Source organism: Motacilla alba, chromosome Z, assembly GCF_015832195.1.
Source record: "Motacilla alba alba isolate MOTALB_02 chromosome Z, Motacilla_alba_V1.0_pri, whole genome shotgun sequence".
NCBI classification, from domain to species: Eukaryota; Metazoa; Chordata; class Aves; order Passeriformes; family Motacillidae; genus Motacilla; species Motacilla alba.
This window is the reverse complement of record NC_052046.1, coordinates 17,403,668-17,416,374: the sequence shown is the minus strand read 5'-3', so window position 1 is coordinate 17,416,374 and position 12,707 is coordinate 17,403,668. Positions and strand designations below refer to the sequence as shown.

General features: G+C 38.4%; 1 protein-coding gene across 11 annotated transcripts in view; it reads left to right on the top strand.

Moving 5' to 3' along the window:
• The window catches only part of ANKRD55 (ankyrin repeat domain 55), a 47,889-nt gene extending 43,310 nt beyond the window's left edge, over nucleotides 1–4,579 (top strand). For 9 of the 11 annotated variants that reach the window (XM_038124880.1, XM_038124879.1, XM_038124883.1 and 6 more), the window contains one exon: nucleotides 3,869–4,579. In XM_038124880.1, the coding sequence (XP_037980808.1) occupies nucleotides 3,869–4,113 (245 nt within the window). In that variant the 3' untranslated portion in view covers nucleotides 4,114–4,579. The remainder of the gene's footprint in view (nucleotides 1–3,868) is intronic. The other 2 variants (XR_005255383.1, XR_005255384.1) reach the window with 2 other exon arrangements.
• The last annotated feature ends 8,128 nt before the right edge of the window (nucleotides 4,580–12,707 follow it).

The window sequence follows — 12,707 nt, the reverse complement described above, 5'->3', positions numbered from 1 at the left end:
TAATTTAATTGCTTTTGATTGCTTTTAAAACCCTAGATCCAAGCATTCTGGTTTTTAAGCTTTCTATTCATGTTCTCTGTGTCTTCCAGTTAAATCATAGTTGTAAGCAAAATCCTTTAAAAAATCTTTCATAATAATTGTTGTTCTTGCATTAATTCATACAAGTGGTCATACAAGAATTTAGTTCTAGTCTCATGCCAAAAACTGTTTTACAAATAAGATACAATTGTCACAATTAAGAATTTCAGTTTTATTAACTAACACAGCACATTTATCCAGGTGCTGTTACTGCTTGAACATTAGTTGAAGCCAGTAACAGAAAAGCAAAATTATTTGCAAAATAGACTGTATACACGAATGACATATTTGCTCACAGAGCTTTCTAAATAACTGTTTCAAAGTCTCATCTCAGTATGAGATTAAAGTTTCATTTCAGTATGAGATATCACTCCTCCATCCAGCCCTAAAAGTATTACCCTTTTGGACATCCAGGTAAAGTGCTCCAGCAACAAATACTGAGTATAAATATTTGTGTTTTCTCTAGTATTTTTAATACAGAAGATGTGTGTTATAAATACACTAAGGAAAAAAGAAAAAAAAAAACAAAAAACATTACCAAGAAGTTGAAACAATAAAATAAGCAAAAACTAAAATGAGAACTGAAACTACTCAGAGATAGAGAAAGAAGAAGTATCTCCCCACAAAAAGGAAGGGCAATGAAAAAAGAAGGAAGAAATTATTAAATCTCTCAGTAAAAATGTTTTAAAATACACATTAGAAAGAGGAAAATAGGAATGAAACAGTAGCCTGGGAAGAGTACTTGAGTGATTTTAAACAATAAATTCTAACCCTTAGATGTTCCCAGGGCAAGAGATCCCTCATATGACTTCTTCAGTAGCATCAGCACAGACTGCATCTCCTATTCTGCATGCTGCTGCTTCATCCCCCACACACTCTTTCTATCTCATCATGCAACACTTCAAACAACCCCTGGAAAACAGACTGTCACACACTCCTCACAAAATGCCAGAATAATTCTTCAAACAAATATGGGACTTGTAGAAAACTCTGCTGCTCTTGCTTCTTCATGTAGTTAAGAAGGTCTGATGTTTCTGGAAACATCAGAGGAGACAACATGTGTCTGATGCACAAAAAGTTGACATTATTAATTGCTGGGAAAAAACCACAACAACAAATTTAAAAAATAAACATAAAATCTACTTCTACAGGTCATTTAACAATATTTATGGAGATCTGTGGTTGTTTTTTGCCATTATTTATCATGATTTGACATTTCTTCTTTCCCGAGTTAACAGCAAAGTATTCCACAAAGCACCTACATCGCTGCAGAAGGCCACTGTTGTCCACTGCTTGCAAAGGAGGGGAGTCTAAGACCCATTCTTCTGCCAGACTCCATACTTCTTGGGCAGTGCCTTTCTGACAGCCTTATTTTTGCCTCTGCAGTTTGTACTAGCAGCCACTCCAGAGTCTCTACTGAGTGGAAAAGGCTTCCTGAACCAGTAGCTCTTGCTGTTCAGGTCTTTGGTGACTGACTCTGCCCTCTGTGTGTGAATCAATAATGGTGCTTTTCCTGTATGTAGCTTCTGGGGCCTCCCACAGATCCCAGCTCTGGTTCCAGGCTCATGTGTTTCAATACATGTACTAATACTAGTCATTATATGCACTGTTTCAGAGCCATCCATGTACCAGCCCTGAAATCCTAAATTGAATATCCTAAACTGAGCACAGTATGTGGGACAATGTGGAAAGCACTGATGTTTGGATTCTTTGAATGAGCATGAGTTTGTGATGGCTGCTCTGTCATGGGGTTGAAGTTAAGCTACAGTGGTTTTGGCCTACTTAAGTCCATCATTTAAAGCTTTTAATTATGTACATAAAGCTTTATAGATACTTTCACACAGATGTGAACTTTGAATATATTAACATATGACTATGTTCCAAAGACGGACACAAGTGAGCCTTTCAATATTTGTTGAATGCACACCCGAATTTTAGTGAACTCAAAGCATTCTACCATGTGCCAGAAAACAAATGGTCTTATTTATTGTATATAGCCATCCCAGCTTCACACAAATTCATCACCAACTAAAGCAAAGTATTAATGGTTTGGGTGTTTTTCATGGAAAGGAGAAGTGATTTACTGAATTTCTGAACATGAATGAATCTTAAATATGACCCATGAATTACAGTACCCTGCTAGAGGCCAAGCAGTTGTAGTAAACACTGCCTGCTCAGGTAATCACAACTTGAATAGTAATTGAAATTAGCTTAAAAAGAAAAGAATCTACCAATTTTCTAAATCCTTTCCATGAAGATTCTGCTTTGCCCTAAATCCATACCTGGTAAGCTTTAGGAAAGTACTGCTCCTGAAAAATAAATAATCAATTACTAAATTAGTATAAGGTGCATGCTTCAAGGGATTATGACAAGAACTTTAGCCTCTTTTGCACCACGTGTATAGTTGAAATAGATACATAGATAGATAGATATAGATAGATAGATGATACAGATATCATCTATGATACAGATGATACAGAGATAGATATAGACATAGATATATATTACACATATATATATAGATATAGATACAGATATACATCTAGATATATAGATGGACAAATATATGCAGTGAGGGCCCACTGCCAACATTAGAGAGGTAACATTTGTTTTCAGTGGGGCAAATTAAATGAAGCACAAAATTTCCAGCTAGAACACTTCAGAGGAAAGATAATTCATCACAAATATGCAGATGGAAGGAAATCACAAATGCAATGAGAAGACAGCCAATGAAAAATGAATGTAAAAAATTGCAAGAAGATTCTGTTGCCAAAAACAGAGATGATATAACTCTAGAAAGAACTCTTCTTATGCTTAAACTATAAGAAACAAAACTGTTTGTATACAAAGAGCTTGTGAACAAAATAGAGATAAAATGAAAAGAAGCTAATGCAATTCACAACAAATGGACAGCACAGAAAAGTAGGTCTACAATTATGGTTTTGAATTCTCCTTTTGAAAAATCAGGGAATTAGTGAGTTGTCTGTATGAAGACAGATGATTTCAATTTAGACAGATGATTTCACTGAAGACAGATGATTTCAGTTTAAAGAAAATACAGAACTATATTCGCTTTGAAGCACAAACAATGTTGCACTGATGACTGTGAGTTGGAAATTAAGGATGATCTAAATCCACAGTTTGTTACAAGAGAACAGAGATACATAATGGGTGTGCCTCTCAAGTGTTTTGGTGTGTCTTGGTGTGCTGTAGGGTAATGGGCTGCTTTTGTGGCCTGTGAACAGCAGAGCATGTGTGGACCTGCATTTATGATTGACTGTGCCTAGAGAAACCCAGATACAACATCCCACATTCTTCCATTTCATCTTCTGTAGATTTTGATCAGCATTTACCTTCAGCAATAGACCATTTTTGTTAGAAATAATATATTCCCATGGAACGCCTCTGTTACAGTCAGCCTGTGATTTCTGATGAAAAAATATATTATAAAAATTTCTCAAACAGACCAAGTCTCCTCCAGATAAATGATGGGTTCTCTGCTAATCAAAAGTAAATCTTTGAACTTTTTAAGACTTACTGGTCACTAAATCAAAAGTAAATCATTTAACACTGGAGTTGTTTCCTTCAGATGAAGATAACCCTTGCCAGGCTTATCTTCATCTGAATACAAAAATACAGTATTTTGTTAGTATTTTGATTACATTTTTCAAGTACGGGCTTGAGTACACACAGTAAGAGACAACAGTTCAAAGGAAGTTGCAAAATCATTTGTAAAAATGCCACGCTTTTCACTTTCTGTGCACTTTCTCTTTTTTCCTATTTCCTCTAGTTCAGCTGCCATCTCAGGATGCTGAGTCCTTACGGACTGGTGCAGTTATTCTCCCACCAGCTCCAATCTCCAGATCTCCAAAACCAGGACATTCTCAGAGTCAGATCCTCTATTCTCTCTTGCCTGGTCTATCAGGACAGCATCTAAAACCAAGCTGTGTCCTACCTGCTATCCCAAACCAGAAGAAATCTCATCCTGAAGAGGAGCTTGAGAAATCACTTGCCAAATCAGATGCTGAAAATTAATTCATTACAGTGGCCAAAATTAGTTGAAATATGTCCAAGTGGCTGTTAAAAAATAACTTTGCAGTTAACTCTCATTATTTTGCACTAATGATACTGTTGTGAGCTGGAGCATAACAAAAACCAAGATAGCACATAACAAAAGCTGCACTGTGTATGTGTGTATATATATATATATGCATTTGCATTATAGTTTTCATTTATGATGAAATTACTTAAACAGCATCTAATATGCAGTAAATTTATTTTGTGAATGGAACCCTCATAACATGATTTTGTTGCAGCAGTGTGCTGTTAAGCCTTTCATAGAAAAAAGGAGCAAAGAGTAAGGTTTTCTGCATGATTTAAAAGTTGAAACTAGGGAAACAAATTGTCAGGGCTTCTCTGTAATTTGTAAATGCAAAGGTGCTGATTCTGATGCTGTGTGCCATAAAAAGAATCTTTTTTAAGATTGAGAAAATAAAATAAAATGCAGCTTTAGCAACTGAAGTCTTTTGTCTCTGTTTTTCACACATTTTCTAAATTGTAAGTTTGTGGGCTTTGTGAATTCAACAAGTTAAAAAGTACAACGAAACACTGATTCCTGTGGAACAGACAGACCCTTAGCATGCACTGTTCAAAACTGTTCATTTCACAGACAGATTTATGTCGTATTTAATTCTTCATACTCCTCAGTGACAAAAATGCAATGGTGTACTGTTATCTTCATAAAACAAGGATTGCACAGTCTTGAGTTTTTAGGCATTATTTCACTTTGATCACTGAACTGGAGGAAATTTAACTAGACTGCTGTTCAGTCAAGAACCTTTACAAGTGGTAAAGCCTTTAACTAAACATTGCACAAGACTGTCCTTTCCTAGAGGCTACCAAACATGCCAGCATTTGCTTGCTGCAGTGTTCTTATCTAAATCTTGCTGCAATTGCTTTAGAGGCTTCTCCACTTCTGATTATAAAGGGGCTGTGGGCCGGGGGGAGGTTGTCCCCTTTCGTCACCCTTCTGTATCACCACTTCTAGTAAGCCGGACCAAAATTAGCTCTACATCAGCAGCTCATTCAACAAGGACATGGCACTTCTGCTTATCTCTAGATAAATGTCTTATTAGCTGTACAAATATTTATTTTGCTGTGTCACAGTAAAAGACAAACCTGACATGAAGAAGAAGATAATCATGTTCCAGTAGCTCCAGTTTCCAATTTCCTTGCGCTAACGACTGTAAATAGGATGGCTGGTGGCTGTCACAGACAGTCCCAGAAAGAAAAAAGCAGAGCACAACAACAGCTGCTCTGATGCAACACAGGGAAGAGGGAACTTTTGCACGCAAATAAAATAATGTTTTATTTTTAAACATCTCACCCAAATGTCAGGGTATAAAGCTCAAATTCAACAAGTGATGTAAACATCTAGCTTCTTGATGAAAAACATAAGACTAAAAAGCTCATGTGTTTGGACCTTCCAGGCAACCTACTCCCTGAGGCTAGATGCAAAAAACACTGCATGACAGATGCATGCACTTTTAAAGGAAAAATCAATTCTAGCATGCTCTGTCTTTGCACCTGAGCAATCCTGTTCAGGCCAGCCTCACTGAAAAGTCCAGAATTTCTCCTGCAGTATAGCAGACTGGTATTTGCTCCACGAGGTCACTGGCTGAGCTGCTCTCTCTCTGCTCTACAGAGCTTCTCTGCTTGAAATTCTACCTTTGCAAGTCCCAAAATCTCTGTCCTGATTTACGCCATTTTGTACCTGTGTGACCTCATACAATAGACAAATGGTTCATAAGTTATTTCCTAGAAACATTAAAGCTTCAGCACAGACTTTATGCCACTACCACTTGGTACAAAGAAAATGGTTTTGGTTTGCACAGATTGCACAGATAGCACAGAAGAGAAGGGAACTCTAATTCCTACAGCTTGGGCTGTAACAAGAATAAGGTTTGTCTTCACAGAATGAAAGCCTAAAGTAACCATTCTGGCAGAGATTATCTTTAGTTCAACAAACTGCTTGGGAATGGGTACAGCATGTGGAAGTGTGGGGAGACCAAATGGCACAACAAGGAAATCCTAGTGAGGTCAAACATTTGTAACTCCTTTGCCACATTAGCCCTTTTCAGTGGATATGGAAACCATGCCTTAAGCTATCTACTGGGATGCCTCAAAAGAGGCTGGTCACATGATGCAACTCCAGATTTTCCTGAATAGAAGGGAATACTCATTGCTACTGCTGGATTTGAGAGAAGACATGAATTTCTCTCATTTTTTGCATTACTCTGCATGTCCAGGGTCCAGGAGTCCTGGGCTGCCTAATGGCAACCATGAAAGCTGTGGTGGCATTCATTTGTTTGCCAGCTGCTGTTCTATGCTGGAGAGGAAGACAGAGCAGTCTGTGTTGGCTTCCCATAGAAGCTTGAACAAATTTTAAATGTTTCCAGTATTACAGCAAGAAAGAAAGGGAGAGAAATTCCCCCATGCCTTAGGCTAGACACTTCCATTCCCAGAAAAGAAGCAATCAAATTTCTGGTTTTCCTGTTCAGCAGTGTTTTGTTAAGGCAGCGTGAGTGAACAAAGCTGAATAATGAACAATTTCTGATCAAAGATAACACTGTCTTTAAAATTAAATTCCTTTAAAAAATGTAGACTTTCAGGTACAGTTACTTGTCACCTTGCATGTTACCACTGTCTACACAATATATTTGTGTGACAGAAGACAGGTGCTAGGTGAATTTTTCCTATCATTTACCCCTTTTTTTCCTCATCTTCTTCTCGGAATTAATGTTTTTTTCCAGGAGTCTGCCACCCAAGAAAGGCTTTTTTAGGAAAGGAATGCAAATGAACTGCCTGTTCAAAGGTAAGCATAGAATACAGTTCTTACCCAAACAGAGGCAGTCTTAGGAGCTGGTAATCTGAGTTAAGATCCAGGCCACTTTTCTAATGTGTTTTTTCTGTAGACTGCCAATGAAGAAGGAATTTGTGATTTACCAAATATAGATCTTTCAAAAATTAATGCTCATAGAAAGCATTAAAAATTATTCTCAGAAACATTCCCACCAGAAAGTATTCTTATCTTTTGAATTTGGTTGCCAAATTCTACAGTAGAGGAGCATGAATTAATTAATTTATTTAAGGTGAGGTATTTCACCTTCAATGGCAAGCAGACTGTTGACTGCAGCATACTGCATGAAAGATAACAAATGAACCAATACCTACTTAAGCTACTCTGACCTCCTGCTCAGACCTTTCCTGGAAGATAATGGCAGGGGAGACAATAAAAGGCTAATGTTGATTAGCAGTTGCCAAGAAATGTCTGGTCGCTAGGTCATGACAGATTTTTTTCCCCTCTGTCTAATGATTAAATAATCCTGGCACATTCTTCTCTGACATTAGCTGAGTGTTTATTCACAGAGCGTGAATATTCAGGTGACTGCAGAGTTCAGCTTGGCACAGGGAGCTAAGAAAATATATATGCACAAAGGATATATTTTCTGAATAAAACACAATGTATCTCCTCACTGGCATAGGCTCAACATTCTTTATACCATTCCTATGAACATAATTTCAAAATGCTTTTAAAAGCAGCCTTTATTCCAGTGCTTATACATTCATACTGAATGGACTGGTCCACTCTGCCAGTAAACTGTGCAGGTGATAAGCCTTAGTCCATTATTTAAAACACAGAAAAACATTCACATGTATAACAAAGGATCACCCACTATTATGATGATCTTTCAAAGGCTGTTCTATTGCTGAACAAAATATCTGATGAGCAGGCTAATTTTCTTGTATAAATACCTACAGAGGAAGCTATATCCTCTAAAATTTAGTCCTAATAAAGCATTTAAATACCTCTATCACTGGCAAAGGTGGAGATCTCTGTTCCCTCACCACTTAACAGACTGCATTCTGCTACCATCACCAAAGGATTGTCTGCACAATCCATATATTTTTCCACTGCAAAACCCCAGAAGCATCATAGCTACCACTTCAGCTAGGGAAATTAAAAGCATATCAACTTTTCAAACAATTGTAAGAGGGCTTAAAGAGTTCATGTGGTCATACTGTCATCATGGCTCATCACACCTCTTCCTCTGCATTGGCATCTTCATAATGATTTAGGAGAAATACTGCAAGCATACATTATTTACCTTTGTATTTTAAAGGTAGATTTTTTTTTCTCATTATTTTCATGGGGTTTTCTGAGGATTCAGAGAATCATAGGAAATCCCTTAGATTCTAAGGTTTTTCTATGCTGGCCGTATTTATGCCAAAGCTCACCGTTATAACAGAGGCAGTTTAGACCAGTTTGTCCAGTGTCCAGCCTCAGAGCCACCTCAAACCAAGGGCACTTGATGTAAAGCAGTTGACACGGAGACAAAAATTAACCCCATGCCTCTCAGGATCCTAAAATCCAAGTTTTCCTCACAGAAAGCCAAAACTGACAAGGACCTGCCTGATGCAGCTGCTACAGAGTTTGGTAAGGTCACACAATCACAGAATCATTGAATGGTCAGGTTGGAAGGGACCACACTGGGTCATCTCATCCAGCATCTCTGCTCACTTACATTGTACAGCCTTCTGTAGTTAAGTTTCCATTCCCATCTCACTTTTTGTGATGCTTTAGGGTACTTGGCATCATGGTGTGACTTTCTGTGGCTCTGCAAACACTAGAAGAACCTGCAGAGTCAGGGGTATGTTCATATCCATCTAAGAGTATTATTTGACTCTACACATATGTGCCTTCCTTCTCCTTTCGCAAGTTTCTATGCTCGGCATGTGGAATTCCATTCTCTGGAAGAAGAATGTGCCAGAGTTCCTTGTGTCACATAGGAGCAGACTGAAACTGAACGCACTAATGCACTAAGAAAAGGTTTGGTCCAGCTCTCCCAACGTGTCTCTGTTGCCATCATCACCACTACAAAAGATCTCACAGTCACAGCCTTTCAAGATTACATCAGGAAGATTAGTCAGCAAGTGTAGAACTGAGGAGAAGGGGCAGGAGAAGTAAATCCCCTTCTCACACACAAACTTCAGCTATACTTTCTTACTGTCCTTCTACTGCCTTCTGTTCTGTTGGGGGGTTTTATGCCAGATAAATTTGCATCAGGACTTTATTGTTTTCACTACTGCATACATACCTACTGTACAGTTAATAAAATGCTGCATTTATAGGCACTTTAAAAGCACAGCTAAAGCCTCTCCTATACTTTTCCTGATGCAGACCTCATACTGCTTAGTTTCAGAAATGCAAAAACCAATGTGTAAGGACTTTCAGCAAAATTACTCTTTACTGGAGTAGTTCTTCTTAATTCAGACACAACCTTCTTAACTGAGGCAATTGTTACACACAATAGAAAGAAATACTTTTCCAATTTCTTTTTCACAAATAAAATTTCATTTTACTGTCAGATTTATCGACATGAGTTTTCAATATTTTTGTAGATGTAAGATCAGCACGTGTCAAACAAAGGTAAAAGGAACACTGTAAAACTGGCAGGAATCAGGGAAAGTTCTTTATGCAAATAAAAAAAAAGCAAGTAGTTTCTGCATGCCTCTGGTGTTTTCTGGTAAGGTGGCAGACAGGAAGATAGTCTGCTTTCACAGAGGTTTTATTTTCCTCTCAGCTTTTATGTGATGATAGCAAATGGTTACTAAAATCCATAGAGATCTCATAGCAACCTGGAGGATATATTTATATGTTCTAATGAAATTAAGCATTTAACAAAAAAGTAATAATTCCATAACTGCAAACTTCCCCATAGGTTAGTAAATAATATTAGCCCAATGTCAGATACGAAGAAACTGAGGCAGAAAGATTAGACAATAAATTTTCAATAGTGGCTTCTTAGAACTGTGGCCAATGGGAGCTAACTTTAGTGCTCAGTGTTAAACCTCCAAAATGTGGCTTATATATTCCCTTCTTACGGGAACTTGCTTTGAGTGCTCTGTATTTATGACAATCAGGTGGAGGAATGCAGGAAGCAATTTAAGGGCTGAAACATAAAGATGATAAATGATTTTTCTCAGGGTACAGTGCAGAGAGTCAGAGTCTGACAGCAGAGCCTGACCACTGGCTATGCTTATTCTTGACCAAAAGCCACCTTGGCCAGCTCAGCTGCAAGGCTTCTCCTGGGGAATATGTAGTAGTCACAGTGCTGTCACTGGCAGACTGGAAAGTAACATTACCCATGGCTATGGACAGTTCACTCAGGATACTGGGAATCTTAGCCCGGAACCACAACTTCAGAGCAGTAGGAAAGAACTGGAAACAGCCTCTATCTTCAGAAAAATTAAGTGGAACCTTCTCTTGGCAATTACTTTCAGTGATTACTCTCAGGGCTAGGAAAGGCACAGAGCTGCCAGCTGAGACTAGCTCTTTGTCTCCTTAATACTCCTTGTCCTCTCATCTCCATAATCTCCTTAGATGATGGAAAAGAATAGGCAGGGGTTTTGGAGTCACAATACCACTCTGCCCTCCCAAACTACAGAAAAGAGATTCAACAAACTAACCCATAAAGAGCACGTTCCAGTTGTTCTCCTGACATGTTTTGTGAACCCTAACTGAACCCATCACATAACACTCAACATCACAATGGATGGTTATGCTTCACATTCCCTAGCTGATACAAATTAAAATGCTGCTGCCTTGTAGTGCCAGCCATGAACGGACACCAGACATGGTACTTGTGGTCAGCACAACCTCTCTTGGGCAGCACCCTTTGGTTAGCACCTCGACACATCATTTTCAACCGAAAAAAGATGCTGGGTGAACAGCACTTGAGAATGCACAGCTGTATTTACAGCTTCACTATAGCAAAATGATAAGGGCATGATGAGGTTGTCATGTTCTCCATTTGTACCAAACTCTCACAGTAAAATCTAAATCACAAGTTTATTTGTTCTTTAACTAGTCTTTAAGATGAAAAAGACCAGTGCTTACAACTGACTTCTGTGATCTGAACCAAAATCATCAATTCGAACCACAGAGGCCACTGGAAAGCTACAGGATGAGTTCAGTTCTTACTGACACACTCTACTTGAGGCAACAGGCCTGAAAATTTTCTTGTGTTACTATGCCAACCAAATGATATGAAAATAAAATCCACATTAGCTAACTCCCTTGTTTAACATTCTAACTCCATAATGCAAGTTTGCTAATGCAAAAATTGCTGACACTTGGCCAGCAAGTGTCCCAATTAACTGTCAATAATTGGGACAGTTCAAACTAACAAGTATTAATTGCTTCAAGTGATGATTTAACCTATCCTAATTTAAAACATGAACCTTTTCTCTTCACTAGATGTCACTTTTTTATGGTTTTCTCAGTACACTCTTACAAAAGTAGAAGCTTTAATTGCCTCCTAGTCCATCTTCTCAATGCTGTCAAAACATCAATTCATATGCAACATATGTTTCTGCAACATTACAATCTACAAGAGCTTGATAAATTCTGCATTCCACACATCAGTTTGGGTGGGGGTTTTCTGTCAGTTGCTATGCATAACCACGTTGCATTATTTAACTAAGTAGCAATATTACAGTGGCAACCAAGTTGATTTTTTTTATTCCAAACATTTTCAAGAAAAAATTAAATCACTCAGCTGACTGAGCCTGAGAGATGTCTCAGATCTGTGTCAAAATGTTCTCTAAATGAAGAGACCTTCAAAGAAATGCCACCACAGGTGTGAACGACTTCCTTTCAAGCATGTCTGCCAAGAATTTCAAACTTAGTCTGAAAAATTGTCTCTCAAGCTATTTTTAAATACATTTTCATAACAGAAATCAAGTCTCAGATCAAAAGAGAATTTTTACAGAGAAAAACATGCTAGATAATGGCCAAAGCTCAAAGAGTGTTTAACATGCCCATGGCCATAAAAGACAGTAAAAAATGTTTCTATAAATACATCAACAACAAAATGAGAGGTAAGGATAATCTCCATCCTTTACTGCATATGGGGAGAAACATTGTGACAAAGGAGAAAACAGAAAAGGTACTTAATGCCTTGTTTGTCTTTGTCTTTAATAGCAATACAAGCTTTTCTCTAGATACCTAGCCTGCTGAGCTGGAGGACAGGGAAGGGGACAAGAATGAAGCCCCCTTAATCCAAGGGGACATAGTCAACCACCTGATGACCCACAAGTTTATGGGTTTAGATGAAACCCACCCAAGGGTACTGAGGGATCTGGCAAAAGAGCTCACCAAGACACTTTCTGTCACTTATCAGCAATCCTGGCTAACAAGACTGGTCCCAGTTAACAGGAGGTTAGCAAATATGATGCCCAAATACAAGACAGGCTGGCAGGAGGATCTGGGGAACTACAGGCCTGTCAACCTGACCTGGATGCTGAGAAGGTAGTGGAATAGGTCATCTTAAGTGTCATCACACTGCACTTGCAGGACAACCAGGAGATCAGGCCTAGCCAGCATGGATTTATAAAAGGCAGGGACTGCTTGACTACCCAATCTCCTGAGGAAGAAGCCATGGATACTGTCTGACTTCTGTAAAGCCTTTGACACCATTTCCCAATATTCTCCTAGAAAAGCTGGCAGCCCATGGCTTGGACAAGAGCTCTGTTCACTGGGTAAAATCTGCCTGGATGGCTGGTGC